Here is a 17907-nt window from a genome sequence, read left to right as displayed (position 1 = left end):
ATACATTATCCTCATCTTAATTAAAAACCAGCATTAGAGGCTAATAAACATGCATGCATCCTAATTAGTTCAAACCCTAATTTATTTAAGAGTTTTTGAACTTTAATACTTGAAGAAGATTAAAATTTAATAAAAATCTGGTGTTAGATTGGATATTAATTTTAGTTAATTTAATGTGTACTTAATTTAAATTTATATTATATTTTTGTTTTAATATTTAATAGATATCTTATTTAATGTCATTACATTAAATTTTAAATTTATTACTATACACATTTTAATTCATTAATTTTATTTAACTTCTTCTAATTAGTGTACCTAAACGTCCATATCATAATATATTTTACTAAATTAATGTACCAAAATATCTGTACCTAAATACATTGTAGTGAATTAGTGGCACATAGGAAAATATGCAAATACATAAGTGTACCGAAAATTCTGTACCTAAATATATGATACTAAACTAGTGGACCAAAAATGTCTGTACCTAAATATATTATACTAAACTAGTGTACCAAAATGTTCGTTTCTAAATATATTACAATGAATTAGTGGTGCATAAGTCAATATACAAAAATATAAGTGTACCGAAAAATCTCTACGAAAATATTTTCTTATATAAGATACTTGCCATAATGAGAATTAAAATTTATAATTTAATCTTAAAAATTTACTTATGAACACCATAAAATTATAAATAAAAAAAGAGATATTAAATACATATACTGACATTAAATAGAGCTTAGGGACTAAAATCAATTTTTAATCTTGTATAAGACATTTTTCTAAACTTCATCTTATTTAAGGATTAAAATCTAATTTTCTATTTATTTAATTGCAGCCTGTAATGACCACCACCACACAAACAAGATAAAGAGGCTTTACTTAATTCCTCGTTGGGCAGGAGATAGTAAGTACGGATAAGACGCTTAACCAAATCATGTTTTATATAATCTTTATCATGACCATGACTAATGACTTAAAACCTTAACCCTACTTTGGTCTTTTCCCCAAGAATGAGAGGGATGTGAATTTTGTAGGCTCCCCCCACATTTGCCTAGCTAGCGACAATATATATATTCCCCCAAATAATATGGAAAACGAGCCAAAATTTCTAAGTACGTACGTGGGTCTACATTTCAGAAGTTGCATTGCATTATAGTTTATTGATAGAAATATTTGTTCACGCACGAGTGATCGACTTCTAGTCGGTGCATATGAATCTCATATATATATATATATATATGCATCAACGATTGAGAACGCTCCACTACTTGCATGACTACCTTAAATTGGTTCATGTATTATTGTTTGTTTAATGTATATTGGTCATCGTATATATGACGTGTACTAGTACTACAAAGCATGCAATATATATATATATATATATATAGCTTTAAATTTATATGGGGTTATGAATATCGTTGTCTGAATTTTATACAATGGCACGTTCTGGTGTCTATCCAAGAATTTGACAGGACAGAAAGCATTGGAGGGTCCAGCTAAAATCTTTACCTCATAAAGAGATGGTTACAAAAATTTGGACCACCATGGCCTAATTGATAAGTCTGAATCATGAAAACGCAAAATCAAAATCACAAACACACAAAGGACACCGATGGTGGCACCTAATTAAGGAAATCTTTTGAGATTTTGTGTTCACGATGTGAAAGGAATAAGAGAAAAACTCCAAACACAATGGTCATGGAATGAAGGGTAAGACTTATATCAAAGAAAACAATATGAGGTGGGGTTAAGTTTGGCTTCTTCTCTCAACATTTCTCAATTCTGCTGCAACAAAGCGGCCTATGCTGCAAAAGGGCCAAAGAAGTTCAGTTCATCATGACTCAGGAGATTTTGCGTGGATGGAGATTGTCTGCCACACGAACACTGTCTGAACCGTTAGATCAACATAATTAGTGGTTCAGACAGTGTTCGAATTCGCATGCATGACAGAAGTTCTGTCGTTTCATACCTCTCTTGGATCTACAAAGAGAGATTTTGTTGGGTGGGTTTTTGTCAATTCATGGAGGCCGTTAGTTCTTCTATCTTCATTTTTCAAGGCCTTTATGCACCACAAATCTTCATAACATGAGAGCAATTTCCAATGTGGGATGTGATGTCTCACTGGATCACAGCCCCCAACTTCTGTCACTATAACCTTGCAATTCTCTGAAGTGGTAGCAGCCATGTTGTGTACAAACTGGCAAAGAGCCCTCACCAATTTCCCTGACAATGGTCCTCCATGGTGCAACCCATACATGAAGTAAAATCCAAAAGGGGTAAAAAAATCAGGCATGGAAGGCAGTAATTTAAAGCAAGGAAAAACCCTAGCCATCCATTTCCAACATTTTGCATACATTAAGCAAGATAAGGGTGCATTCCCTAGCCTCAGGTTAAAAAGCTCCCCACTATTCCATACGCTAAGCATAGCCCAACTGTCAGGTAAATGACCATTTACCCCAAAATCTCCAACCTTCAACTCTCCTCTAGGGTAAGCCAGCCAAGTCCCCAAACTCAGATTATTCCCAAGCACTTTATCTATATCATGAGGGAAAAACTCAGTATTTTCCATACACTTTCTGTAGAGATATTCAGCTTCTTCAACCTTCAATTTTGCAATCTCAACGCCGGAAGACACGTGACGGGGACTGTAACAAACCGGGTTCACGAGAATCGCTGGCGTTCGGAACTTGATGTAGCCAAACTTGGTCATGAAAAGTCTGACTGACGCATGGTTATCTTTCTCTGTGGCCATGTATGCATAATCAGCATCATTGTCTGTGAACCATTCTTCTAATTTGCTCACAAGGCTTGACCCAATTCCTTTTCTTCTATAAAGAGGCGAAACCCTAAGGCCTAAGATGTAGCCAACTTTGGCCTGATCATTAGGTGGTGACTTGCTGTTATGAATTGTGACCACCTTTATAGAGCCTTGAATGACCCCAACCAACTGGTTATCCAACTCCGCCACCTATATGAACACAATCATTCGATAAGACGTATGCTTGATTGGAAACTAAAGGAGATATTATCAGAAAAAAAAGAATGACTAGTATTGTAGTAACGTACCAGCATCTTGTGCATCGGACTGTTTCGGATCCTACATATGGGGTCACCCAGCGTGTCTGTGAAGAGAAACACACGTTCGGATGGCCCTACTTCGCACCTTCGCTCGAGATCTTCCACTCTTCCTCTATCCACCATCCCATCATAGCTTCGAATTATAGCCTCCTGAAATCCCATGCCGGAATTTACTCTTGTCGTCCAAGATATGTAAGATGATCAGTAATCTTGGGAGAGAAACGAAAGGGAGGGTTCGTAGGTTTACTAGAGAGGGGCCAAAGCTAGATGTAAGTGGCTTCAGGCACAAAAAATGCAGGCTATTTTATCAAGCTAGTATGGCCTGAATAATTTTCCATAATGATCAGGGAGGCATTTATATGGAGCTGGGGGCACTTGGGCATCAACCTAGGCTTAGCTACAAGAATACAATCATCTTAAATACTAGACAAAGGGTATTAAAACATACCAGTAGAATGTGTTTTTTTGTCTTTAGCTATTTGAATTAAAGGAGTGGAACGAGTTCCAAGTTTGAATTTTCTTCCGTCTATATATAAAAAAAAAATACCAATCATGTGAAAGTGATATATATATATATATAGATAGATATAGAAAGGGTAAATTACATTTTACCCCCTCAAGTATAGGGTGACTTGCAACTTCATACAACAACTTTAAAACATTTCAATTTCATACATTTAGTTATATTTCTTTTCAGTTTCATACATCCGTTAAAAAATTTGTTAATTAAGTTAACCGTTAAGTGTTGATGTGGCAAATATAGGGTCCACATTTGTGCTGATATGGACGCCAACTTTGCAACCTATGAATTAAAAATAATAAAAAAAGGATTAGATAATAAAAAAATAAATTTAGATTATAATTAAAAACTAAAAAAAAAAATTTGAAAAGAGGATTTGGGCAAAGCTTGCCCCAATAACCCTATCTCTTCCTCGACTCCATCCCATTTCCTTTGTGCTTGCCTGCAACCAAGAATTTGATTCTTGGTTTAGGAAGCTTCTTCCGCCGCCGCCACCTCCTCCTTGATTCGACTCCATCCCCATCTGCATGTTCGTCTCCTACAAGTCCATCAACAACATCCCTACCAGCTTTGCCGTCCCCGACGTTGCACCCATCTCTCCCAACGACACATTTTTTCCCGTTTCTTCTCCCCCTTCGTCGGCTTCTTCTGTCACAGACGATGCCGTTGCGGTAGACTATTGCATTGCTACAGCTTCCCGCACTGACAACGATCCCTCCTCGTTCAGTGTCGCTGTCAATCACCATCTTGGCGAGTCTTTCGCGACCTCATCAGTCGCGAACCGCATGGAGCTCTAGCATGAGATCATCAAGGCGGGGGGTTGTCCACGTCCACCTCGTCAGACGAAATCAAGGTGTTGGGGCTGAATCGGGTGGAGCCCAGTCGCTAGATCTGACTCTCACCCTACTGAGTCATGTTGAGATCAAACTTGGGAGTGACAGAATGGACCCAGCTACGTGCAAGTTGTGAGATCGTGAGTTTTGGTAGTGGTGATTGGAAGCGTATATAAGTGTAAATTGATGTAGAGGACTGGGTTATTGGGAATGACGGCAAAAAAAAAAATCCTTCACCAAGCTGCCCAGATTATTTTTTCAAAATTTTAAGTTTTTAATTATAAAAATTTAAATAATACTTTTTTTTTATTATTTTTACTCACATTGTACAAAGTTGGCATCCATGTCAGCATAAATGTGAACCCTATATTTGCCACGTCATCACTTAACGGTTAACTTATAACAGATTTTTCAACAAATGTATGAAATTGAAAAGAAATATAACTAAGTATATGAAATTGAAATGTTTTAAACATGTTGTATGAGATTGCAATTGACCTTGTTGATGCACAAAATCAGTGAGGACTTTGGTACAACAGAAGTGTTAAGTTTGTGACCTTCGCTAGATTGCTCCGGTTACTAGTGTGGATAAGTATATAAATGGATAGAGACAGGGAAGCAAATACAAGATGTACGTGGTTCACCCAGATTGGCTATGTCCACGGAGTAGAGGAGTTCTCATTAATTGTGAAGGGTTTACACAAGTACATAAGTTCAAGCTCTCATTTTGTGAGTACTAGTGAATGATTTAGTACAAATGACATTAAGAAATATTGTGAGAGAATGATCTCTATTTATAGAAGAGAGTTTCTAGTTTCATTCTGACATTGACACGTGTCGTGTTGTGATTGACTTCTGATGTTGACACATGTCGTGCTATGATTGGCTTCTGATGTCGACACATGCCGCATTGTGATTGGCCTCCTGGTTGGAGGGAAACTTTTCTGGGTCCTTGACGGTATAACGTTGACCGGTGTTCAGTAGTTTCGGGATTGGTCACGTATGGTACAAACAGTGCTCCCCTAAGTTCCTGAATGAGGGAAGCTCCTCAGTTGGGGACTTGCGAGATCCAAGTCATTGAGTAATCACGAAACTTATAAGTACCGAAGTGTGGTATCATTTTCACTTGTCTTATCTGTCTCATACGTAGATGTGGCATCTTCTCTGGAAGTACTTTTCCTCCATCCAGGGGTGGTATCTTTAACTTATGAAGATGCACAAGGTAATGTATCAATTTCACTTGAAGCTTACTTGTAGTTTCGGGCTTGGTCAAGTGCGATACAAAACCCTATAGTAGGAGTCCCCCAAGTCGCCGAACTAGGAGATTTGCCGAAAGAGGTAATAGACAAGGTAAGCAATCAGACTTCCAAGCAAGCAACCTGGATCGGAGGTTCGACTTCGGCTTCCTGTTGATTGTTTTCCTTGTCCTTGTGTCGTAAACAGCAACAAGGATAAGGAGAAGCAAATGAAGAAGAGATGATATGGGATACTTTTTCTTTTGAAGAAGTAACTTTCCACAAGCTTATTCTTGAATCGGGCTTGAGGGTTTTCTGGTTTCCTCCAGAGTATAAGGCCAACTCAAGAATTTGAGGGTCAAAACAAGTCCATTAAATTAAGAGTGCGTTCGACCTTGATAATATGAGATACTTTTGCTGTTGACGAAGTAATAGATGAATCGGCACGTGTTCTGTTGCGCTTGTCTCCACATGCTTTCTTGTATACTTCTCACTTACCATATTTGTTCCTCAGGCAGATGTGGTATCTTTTCTGGAAGCATAAGATGTTGAAGATGAGTACTCGAGAGCAATGCCAGGTAAGTAATCAGGCAAGGGATTCCAGGCAGTCAGCTCCTGACTGGAAGCTTGATTCCAAGTGCTGACTGATTGCTTTCTTTCTCATTGTCTTACAGGTAAGAACAAGGGCAAAGGAAAAGACAGGGAAAAAGCATGATATGGGATACTCTTGCTTTTGACCCTGATGATATGAAATACTCTTGCTCTGGTGTGGCTTGTTTGTAGAGGTATTATCGGGAGGAAAAGAAACTGAGTATTTCAAGAGACTCTGTTGAGAGTGCCCTCTCGGATGTGAAGAAAAGTTGAGAATTTTTTTTTATTTGCAGGTCTGCCTGGCTGTGGAGGATAGAGGTTAAGACTCATGTCAATCAACATAAACATTCATGAGCATCACTCATGTCAATTAGCTTCGAAAGCGTCATTTACAGAGCTCTAGCTTCAAAAGCTTCATTTACAGAGCTCTAGCTTCAAAAGCTTCATTTACAGAGCTCTATCTTCAAAAGCTTCATTTACAAAAGCTCTAGCTTCAAAAGACAAGCGCAACAGAACACGTGCCTATTCATCTATTACTTTGTCAACAGAAAAAGTATCTTATATCATCAAGGTCGAACGCACTATTGATTTGATGGACTTGTTTTGACCCTCAAATTCTTGAGTCGGCCTTCTACTCTGGAGGAAACCAGAAAACCCTCCAGCCCAGTTCAAGAATAAGCTTGTGGAAAGTTACTTCTTCAAAAGAAAAAGTATCTCATATCACCTCTTCTCTATTTGCTTCTCCTTATCCTTGTTGCTGTTTACGACACAAGGAGAAGGAAAACAATCAACCGGAAGTCGAAGTCAAACCTTCGATTTAGGTTGCTTGCTTGGAAGTCTGATTGCTTACCTTGTCTATTACCTCTTTCGGCAAATCTCCTAGCTTGGCGACTTGGAGGACACCTACTATAGGGTTTTGTATCGCACTTGACCAAGCCTGAAACTACAAGTAAGCTTCAAGTGAAATTGATACATTACCTTGTGCATCTTCATCGGTTAAAGATACCACCCCTGGATGAAGGAAAAGTGCTTCCAGAGAAGATGTCATATCTACGTATGAGACAGATAAGGCAAGTGAAAATGATACCACACTTCAGTACTTAGAAGTTTCGTGATTACTCAATGGCTTGGATCTTGTAAGTCCCCAACCGAGGAGCTTCCTTCACTCGAGAACTTAGGGGAGCACTGTTTGTACCATACTTGACCAATCCCGAAACTACGAAGCACCGGTCAACGTTATACCATCAACGACCCAAAAGAGCTTTCCTCCAACCAGGAGGCCAATCACAATGTGACATGTGTCGACATTAGAAGCCAATCATAGCACGACACGTGTTAACATCAGAAGCTAATCACAACACGACACGTGTCAATGTCAGAATGAAACTAGAAACTCTCTTCTATAAATAGAGATCATTCTCTCACAATATTTCCTAATGTCATTTGTACTAAATCATTTACTAGTACTCACAAAAGGAGAGCTTGAACTTATGTACTTGTGTAAACCCTTCACAATTAATGAGAACTCCTCTACTCCGTGCACGTAGCCAATCTGGATGAATCACGTACATCTTGTGTTTGCTCCCTTGTCTCGATCTATTTACATACTTATCCACACTAGTAACCGGATCAATCTAGCGAATGTCACAAACTTAATACTTTCTATTATACCAAAGTCCTTATTGATTTTGTGCATCAACAGACCTCATGCTTGAGGGGTAAAATATAATTTACCCATAAATATATGTTGCACGCATGTGCTACTTCGAAACTTATTTAATTAACAAATTATAAGAAATTGTAACATAAGTTGGTAAAAAAAAAATTATTCTTTTAGAATTATCGTACATTAGAAAAGTTTTTACTCACGCAGAAACTATGATTGATATGCCACACTCACCATCTGATAATGTTTCGAATCAAACATCATTAGGCTTTCTGATAACCTCGGGCTCACGCCACTTTGCACGCCTAAGATATAAGAATATTATGTCGTTGGCCTACCCCGATTTATTAACTTATTGTATTTACCAAAGTATTGGCCTATTGGGTATAAAATTTGTACCCTCTTGCCTAATATCACAGAGTATTAGGTACCCCACTATGTCACCAACTCCATCTATACACCGTACAGTCGGCAGGGCCAATATTTATACAGATATTTTAGATAATGTGGGCATGGATTGAAGTTTATATACAATTAATTAAAGAAAAATTAATGAAAATTGTTTAAAAATTTTGAGTTTTACCGATAAAGATAAAATAAAAGGTAAAATAAATAGTACCAGAATTGATTTTTTAGTGTAAAAATGTGGTTTTTCGTTAAAATGAACAATACCGGAAGCTTTTCATTAAAGTTCCCGTTAATTAATTGAAGATGCAATATCACCTAATTAATTAATTGAAATTTGTGTCGGCGGGGCTACGTGTATGTTTGTATCAAAATTGTTGGTTTGCATGGTATATCATCTGATGTTTAGTTTAAGTTGTGCAAGGATTAGTTTAATTAAAAATCAGTTTGAACAGGAGGAAATGAAATCCCTTTCCAACCACACTAACTTTTTCTCATTTTTGGACTATTTTAACTAGATTTGGTTGTATGGATGCTTGTGGCGTTGCGTGGCCCATAACCTCCTTTTATAAGACACTTCGATTCGGAATTCGGAATTCGGAATTGAAAGTGAAACCCCACCTAAATCATGCTTAGCTTTCTGCTAATGAAGCAAATATTAATGATAATACTTACCTAATGCGCCTTAAGTGCGTGGAAATTAAAGAGGTTACAAGACAAAACGAGAGATGAAACAAAACTTATTTGAAGAAAGAAAGGTAAAAGAAATTGAAAACGCGATGGAAACTGATTAAGAAAAGCACAATTAGGAACTGCAGATCATATTCAATTATCTCTCAATAGACTATGTACTAAGTTGGACTTCTCTCTCAATTATCTCAAATTCAATTATCTCATGAATAGATCGATCATTTTTACAATCTCAATAATAAGCGTTGGTTAGGGTTTGATATATAATATGAATGACAAATCAGCCATTGAAAAAAAGACCTATAAAAGAAACCCTAATAGAAAATAGCACAATCACTTCATAATATTGCACCAAGCACTTACATTCACACAAAAAACAAAACAAAAATGGCTCAATAAGCCCTAACCATCGCTATTGTGCTCTTTTTCATGCTTCCTTTTTCATTATTTTGTGGCCCTTTAATTATCTACTTAGTTCCATCCCAACTTACTCATTAACCTTTCTTCCTTAATCATTAGACCTTCCATTATATAACTAGAAAAGACACGTACACCAATTTGTGATCCATTCACCATCTGCAACATGTACAAGCGTGTGTAAATGCTATGCTTTCCCACCCCACAAGAAAATCACTCTTTGCCCCAAACCCACTACCACCAAGGAGGTTGTGATCTTTGCCATTACATGTTTTACATGAAAACTGAGCGTTCCTTCTCGAATGATTCAACTCTCCACAACAAAGTGCATCTTCCAATTGAAGTCTGCAAATCTTTCTCTGCTTTGTATTTTTTCTTTGCATGCATTATGTTGTCCCTCTACATATGCATTTTTTTCTCAATGATAATTAGATGTTTTGAAGCTAGCTAATAGCATTCCTAATATGCTCAATGATTAGGGGGAGGGATCCACTTTTTCTTGTGGGGGTCTGGGGAAAGATAGTGGGTCCTGTCCAAAATGAGTAGGGAGGGGAATTTGTGATTGGGGGTACGGGTTTCTTGATTCTTCTTCAATATGGATCAAATGAGCACTAAAGGAATCATGCATCTTTTTAGGGTAGATGGGCAGAGAGATAAATTATTTTAGTGAGTTTGCTAATTGGCACTTTATGTCTCATACTAAGATTTTCTAGAAAAGTATAGATAGAGAATTGATTTATAGACTCTGTGTTGTAAATAATAAAGTATCACATGTGTATAGTAATGTGTATAGTAAAGTATCACATGTGTATAGCATAGACTAACAAGCTAAATAGTATTCCTTTTGTAATTTTCCATTGAAGTGGCTCTATAAATAGAGCACTTCATTTGTTCAAAATGAGAAGAGAACATCAAGAAGAGAAAAGGAAGAAATATAAAACTCTCAATATCCCTCATTTTCTAATATCTGCAATACTTTTGTCAGTGTGATATTTTGCACCACTTCGTCTTTGCTCTTAGCAAAGGTTATTTCTTCACTTTTGCCTATTTATAACACGTTATCAGCACGACTTTCTAATCATTTCTCATTTCCCTTCACTGAAAGAAAAAAAAAAGTTTCCTCTAAGGTTTTTACTGTTCTTCTTCTTCATCTACCTCAATTGCTGGATATACCCTCGCGAAGAACTGTTTGCACCATGTTTACTTCTAGTTCTCAAACTAACAGTTACTTATATCTTTGATTTCTTGTTTGGTGTAGATATTGACTACTAACCCACTGATTATTTATGCAATCCAAGATGGTGCGGTACTATCGCCTATCTTGGACTGCAAATCTAATTTTACTGCAAATTTTAAGTGGAGTGGTATAATCGCCCACCCTATCCTGCATGTTTAAATTTACCTGCTATTTAAATTTTATCGCAATTTTAGGTGGTGTGAAATAATCACCCACCCTGCTCTGCATATTTAAATGTTATCGCAATTTTAGGTGGTGCGGTATAATCGTCTACCCTGCTTTGCATATTTAAATTTGATCGCAATTTAAATTTTATCGCAATTTTGCTTTGCATATTTAAATTTTATCGCAATTTTAGGTGGTGTGGTATAATCGTCCACCTTACTCTACATATTTAAATTTTCCTGCTGTTTAAAGTAGTGCGGAATAATCGCTCATCCTATACTTGTTTCGATGAGAATGGTACGGTACAATTGCCCTTTTCATTAATCATGAAATTCTCGAGCCTGAAGTTTCGAGTACTTATCATTTTGGCCTGAAGATCAAAATTTGTAAGAACTAGAAGTTTTAACAATATATTCCTTCAGAACACATATTATTGCAAGTTCTTACATACCTCATTTTTCTTTCAGAAAAGAAAATGGTAAACTTGGCAAAGCTTGATTTTGCTGCCCTGGACATTACTGGGAAGAATTACCTTACCGGGGTACTGGATACTAAGATCCATCTGGAAGCAGCGACTCTTGGAGATACCATCAGGGAAGAGAGCAGCTCATCATCTCAAGATCGGGCGAAGGCCATGGTTTTTATTCGTCGCCATCTTGATGAGGCACTAAAGAGTGAATACTTAACGGTTGAAGATCCGTTAGCCCTTTGGAAGGCCTTGAGAAACAGATATAATCACCAGACAACTGTGATTCTTCCAAAAACTCGCTATGACTGGACTCACCTAAGGATCCAGGATTTCAAGTCAGTGGCTGAGTACAATTCGGCGTTGTTCAGAATTACCTCTCAGATGAAGCTCTGTGGGGATACTATTATTGAGGATATGTTATTGGAAAATACTTTTAGCACATTCCACGCCTTTAACATGCTCATGCAGCAGCAATATAGAGCGTGAGGCTTCACTGAATACAACCAGCTGATATCTGTGCTCCTGGTAACTGAACAGAACAATGAGCTCCTGATGAAAAACCATAATTCCCGACCTACTGGATCAGCACCGTTCCCAGAAGTGAATGCTGATTCCCTTAAAAGGAATACCATATCCTCCCGTGGCAATAATTACAAACAAGGACGTGGCCACAAGCAAGGCCGATGGAAAAGGAAAGGCAAGAACTATGGTGTCCAGTTTCACAACCAGGTTCCAAGGCATAATCCAGGCCCGAGCTTTAAAAATGCAAATCGCCAGAAAAGAAAAGCTCATATGAACACTCCTAGAAATCCTGAAGGAGTTTGCCATAGGTGTTGTGGCAACGGACATTGGGCGCGTACTTGTCGCACCCCAAAGCATCTGGTGGAGCTGTATCAAGCCTCTTTCAAGGAGAATGGTGTCGAGATCAATTTCTTCGACCAGGCTCAACCAATGGACACCCCTAATCCAGTGACCAATTTATCAGGACAGTTAAACACAACCCACCTGGATGTTACAGTCTTTATTAATGAAAGAGGGAATGAAGTTTATGGGTCCGATTGAATTATTTATGTTTAATGTATTCTTATTATTTGTACTTGTGGTTTAATGCTCGCATTTTCAATTCAATAAAAGTAGTATTCCAATATGAATAAACTGCTTTTTCTTTACTCAGAGAACATGGATAAAAATTATGGTTATTCTTAAAACAAGAGCAATGGCGGAGACTTTTGTCTTGCAGACAGCGCAACCACGCATTCAATACTTCAAGATCGAAAGTATTTCTGGAATTTGGTACTTGCAAAAGTAAAGGTAACAACAATATCAGGGCAATTAGATGTAATTGAAGACTTGGGAAAAGCCCAGATTATGTTACCAAATGGAACAATATTGTCCATAAAGAATGCATCATATGATACTTGATCCATTCGAAATTTGTTGAGTTTTAAAGGCATATGTCTAAATGGATACCACATTGAAACGAAAAGTGTAGAAAATGTGAAATATTTATGCATTACCTCCAATGATACCTAGAAGCGTATATTGGAGAAGTTGCATGGTTTATCGAGTAGATTGTATTATACATATATAAAGACAGTTAAGGCATATACTATCATGAACTAGAAGTTCATTGATTCAAAGGTTTACATGCTTTGGCATGACCGTCTAGGTCATCCAGGATCTACCATGATGCGTAGAATCATTACTAACTCTAATGGACATCCATTATTGAGCAGACACATTGATGTCTCAAATGATAACCCTTGCAAGGCTTGTTCCCAAGGGAAGTTGGTAATTAGACCATCACAACTAAAGGTTGATGATGAATCCCCATCATTTTTGCAAAGAATTCAAGGGGATATTTGTGGACATATTCAACCACCTTGTGGACCATTTCGATATTTTATGGTTTTGGTTGATGCATCTACCCGATGGTTACATGTTTGCCTATTGTCTACTCGAAATGTAGCTTTTGCGAGACTTCTTGCTTAGATAATTAAGTTGTGAGCACAGTTCCCAGATCATCCCATTAAGTTAATTCGACTTGATAACGCTGGTGAATTTACATCTTAAACCTTTGATGATTATTGTATGGCACTATGCATTGATGTTGAACACACAGTTCCTCATGTCCATACTCAAAATGGTTTAGCAGAGGCATTTATCAAGCGACTTCAATTAATAGTCCGCACTCTGCTCATGAAAACGAAATTGCCAATCTCTGCATGGGGACATGCCATATTACATGCTGCATCATTGGTTAGATTGAGACCCATAGCCAACCACCAATATTCATCATTATAACTCGTGTTTGGACATCAGCCAAACATTTCACATTTACGAGTTTTTGGTTGTGCTGTTTATGTGTCTATTGCATCGCCACAATGAACTAAAATGGGACCTCAGCGCAGACTGGGAATTTATGTGGGTTTTGATTCACCATCTATCATTAGATATTTGGAACCTTTGACTGGTGATATGTTTACAGCTCGTTTTGCTGATTGTCATTTTGATGAGACAGTTTTCTCGTCGTTAGGGGGAGAAAAGATCGTTCCAGAAGAACGGCAAGAATTGACATGGGTTGTTTCCACCTAATCTCATTTTGATCCACGAAGCACTCAATGTGAAAATGAAGTGAAAATGATTGTTCATCTTCAAGGTATTGCTAATCAAATGCTAGATGCATTTAATGATGCTTCGAAAGTGACAAAGTCACATATACCAGCTACAAATGCACTTGCAACAATTGATGTCCCTGTTGGACAAAATAAAGTGGCAGTGAATGATTCATCCAGTGCACGCCTGAAGTGTGGTAGACCCCTAGGTTCAAAAGATTCAGCCCCTCAAAAGAGAAAGATAAGGGCACAGTTGAACCCAAATGATATCATTCAAGAAAAGAAATTGAATGATAAATCCACAATTCATGATTCTGTACTTCCAGAAAAAGAAAATGTCCTTGATGAGACATTTGTCCCTGAAGAGACAGAAGTACATCAAAGCAAAGAAATATCCATAAATTATGCATGTACTAATGAATTATGGGATCGAAATGAAATAATCAACGACAACATGTTTGCATTTGCAATAACCACTGAAATTATATTAAGTGATGATATTGAGCCCCGCTCTGTTGATAAATGTAGACAGAGACAAGATTGGCCTAAGTGGAAAGATGCAATCCAGGTATAATTAAATTCTTTGGAAAGACGAAGTGTTTTTGGACCAATAGTCCAAACCCCGCCTGGTGTGAACCCCGTAGGTTACAAATGAGTATTCACAAGGAAACGCAACGAGAAAAACGAGATTGCAAGATATAAAGCATGACTCGTTGCACAAGGTTTTTCACAAAGACCTGGAATTGATTATGAAGAGACATACTCTCTTGTAATGGACGCAATTACGTTCCGTTACTTAATAAGTTTGGTGATTTCAGAAAAACTTGACATGCGACTTATGGATGTCATCACCGCGTATCTATATGGAGAATTAGATACTGACATATATATAAAAGTCCCATAATGACTTAAGTTGCCTAAAGCAACTAACAAACCACGAGGTATGTTCTCAATCAAATTAAGAAGATCAATGTATGGGCTGAAACAATTTGGGCGAATGTGGTATAATCGTCTCAGTGAGTATTTGATTAAAGAAGGATATGCCAACAATGTTATCTGCCCTTATGTGTTCATTAAGAAATCCAATACTGGATTTGCTATAGTGGCAGTATACGTCGATGATATGAACCTAGTTGGAACCCCTGAAGAGCTCAACAAAACTGCTAACTATCTGAAAAGCGAATTTGAAATGAAAGACCTTGGAAAAACCAAATATTGTCTCAGCCTGCAGATGAGTATTGTGCTAATGAAATTTTGATCCATCAATCAACTTACATTGAAAAAATACTGAAGCGATTTGGCATGGACAAGGCTTATCCCCTTAGCACCCCAATGGTCGTTCATTCTTTGGATATTAAGAAAGATCCATTTCGTCCAAAAGAAGATGATGAACTAGTCCTTGGTCCAAAAGTACCATATTTGAGCGCAATAGGTGCTTTATTGTATTTAGCATAATGTACTAGACCAGATATAGCTTTTTCAGTTAACTTGTTAGCCAGGAACATCTCTGCTCCAACAATCCGTCATTGGAAGAGAGTCAAAGATGTTCTACGATACCTTCGTGGGACAACATATATGGGTCTCTTCTACTCAGACAAGCCCACAAATGATCAGATCCTTGTTGGATACGTAGATGCTGGTTTTCTCTCCGATCCGTATAAAGCCCGTTCACAAAATGGATATGTGTTCACTAATAGAGATACTGCAATTTCACGGTGATCAACGAAGCAAACGCTAATTGCTACATCTTCCAATCACTAGGAAATAATTGCTTTACATGAAGCAAGTCGTGAATGTTCTTGGTTAAGATCAATGATCCATCACATACGGAATTCATGTGGTCTACCTTCAAAGACAGACTGTGGAGCCAAAAATATTCACTAGGCGACACGTGGACTTTTGGACAAAAGAGGACAAAAATACCCTCGAGGCATACCGGGTTTCCTACACGCGAGCAGTAGAGAATCATTTTTTCAACCAAGTCAAAAGTGCCCAAAATAGGTATCAACTTAAAACCTAATTTATTCATATATTTCCCATTTCATTATTTAGCTAATCAATTAGCTAAATAATATACTTATTCCTTTCATATTTCATAAAATCATAATAATTGACTAATTAAGGGATTAATTACCTAATCAATCCCTTAATTGTCAATTTGAAACATCCACTCAAACCTAAAAACACAAGAGGGCCGGCTATCCCATTGAAAAACCTAATCCATTACCTTTTTTCTACCTTTTCCCACCATTTCTTCCTTTTTATTAGCCAATTATACAAAAAACCACCAAAACATTCATTTTATGTTTAATAGCCAAATAAATTGGCTAATTAAACCTAAAAACCCTAGCCACCTCCTATCCCTATAAATATACTCCCATTCTCACCAAAAAGCTAATTCCAACACTTTGGCAAAAATCCCAAAATTCTCTAAACACTCTTTCTCTCTAAATTCTAACTTTGGCATCGGAGGTTCTTCGGCCAAAGCCCCCCCCCATTCATCGTGGGCGCGTGAGGCTCTTGGCCTTAACCTAAGGTGTTAATTGTTTTGTAGGTGCAAAATCGTCCAAGATCGAGGAGGAAGAAATTTGCATCCACAAATTGGTGCTTTCATTGAGAGTTGAAATCCATACTCGTAGAAGACTCTCGCACAAAAAAGGTTTTTTCTTTATTTTCTAGTCCATTTGAATATTTTTCATACGTTCTTATTATTAGAATTTTTTACTTGCAAAGGTTCTTTGATAAAACGTATAAGCAAAATATAATGGCTAGAAATTTAGAAAATTCCACAAGTGAAAATTCTAATGTTCAAGAAATGGGATTGCGGAGATCCGTGAGACTAAATGCGACAATAAGGGGAGCGGCATCATCATCACGAGCTTCCACCATGGGAACCACCGTGGTGGCTACTTCGGTAGCTACCCGCGGCGAGGTCCATGGTGCCTTCACCACGGCCACTATGGGAACCACCGCGGTGGCTACTTCGGTAGCCACTCGTGGCGAGGTCCATGGAGCCTTCACCACGACCCGGAGATCCGTAAGGCAAAATGCGACAATAAGGGGAGCGGCATCATCACCACGAGCTTCCACCATGGGAACCACCGTGGTGGCTACCTCGGTAGCCACCCACGGCGAGGTCCATGATGCCTTCACCACGGCCACCATGGGAACCACCATGATGGCTACTTCGGTAGCCACTCGTGGCGAGGTCCATGGAGCATTCACCACGGCCCGAGCCGTGCCATCCAAGGCTCACGGTACCAAGACCACGATCCAAGCTGTGCCATCCAAGTTCACGTGGACCCAAGCCCAAGCCTCGCATTCACATGCACCGCGCATTGAGCAGCCTGCTCCCGTCGAGCAACCCACTCCCGTGGCCCAGCCTGCTCCTGCCAAGCAGCCCACTTCCGTGGCCCAGCCTGCTCCTGCCAAGCAGCCTACTTCCGTGGCCCAGCCTGCTCCCGCCAAGCAACCTGCTCCTGCCAAGCAGCCTGCTTCCGTGGCCCAGCTTGCTCCCGCCAAGCAACCTGCTCCTGCCAAGCAGCCTGCTCTCGTGACCCAGCCTGCTCCCAACGAGCAGCCCACTCCCGACGAGCAGCCCACTCTCAAGGCCCACACTGCTCCCGTGGCTTTCCAAGCAGCCCAAGTCGGCCCAAAACTATCTCAACCATCTGGACCTACCATCGAGCCGGGGGCATTCTCACCACATTTTTTCGCGGATTTGACATTTCCCAACTCAAATCTCGCGCCCGGAGTCTACCACCCTTCCACTGCTCAAGGAGGCGCATTCCTTCCAAGCTCTTCCAATCCAAATGGCGAACAACACTTGTCTCGACAAGTCATAGAGTTGACGAGCACCCTTGCACAACAGATAACTTTGGTGAATCAACTTTTGCAACGCATCGGGATCCAACGTGCCCCGGATGAGGTATCCCGAAGTAGGACAAGGGCAGACGAACCTTTCCAGTAGCATCCCA

General features: G+C 38.8%; 1 protein-coding gene across 1 annotated transcript; it reads right to left on the bottom strand.

Annotated features, from left to right (window-relative positions):
• Window positions 1-1503: 1503 nt before the first annotated feature.
• LOC126588670 (probable N-acetyltransferase HLS1-like) lies at window positions 1504-3571 on the bottom strand. Its single transcript, XM_050253780.1, has 2 exons — window positions 3076-3571; window positions 1504-2977 (listed from the first exon to the last, which is right to left on the bottom strand). The coding sequence occupies exons 1-2, from the start codon at window positions 3247-3249 to the stop codon at window positions 1973-1975; spliced, it is 1179 nt and encodes a 392-aa protein (XP_050109737.1). The 5' UTR covers window positions 3250-3571; the 3' UTR covers window positions 1504-1972.
• Between the last annotated feature and the right edge of the window lie 14336 nt (window positions 3572-17907).

Source organism: Malus sylvestris, chromosome 11 (assembly GCF_916048215.2).
Source record: "Malus sylvestris chromosome 11, drMalSylv7.2, whole genome shotgun sequence".
NCBI classification, from domain to species: Eukaryota; Viridiplantae; Streptophyta; class Magnoliopsida; order Rosales; family Rosaceae; genus Malus; species Malus sylvestris.
This window is presented reverse-complemented; position numbering and strand designations above follow the sequence as displayed.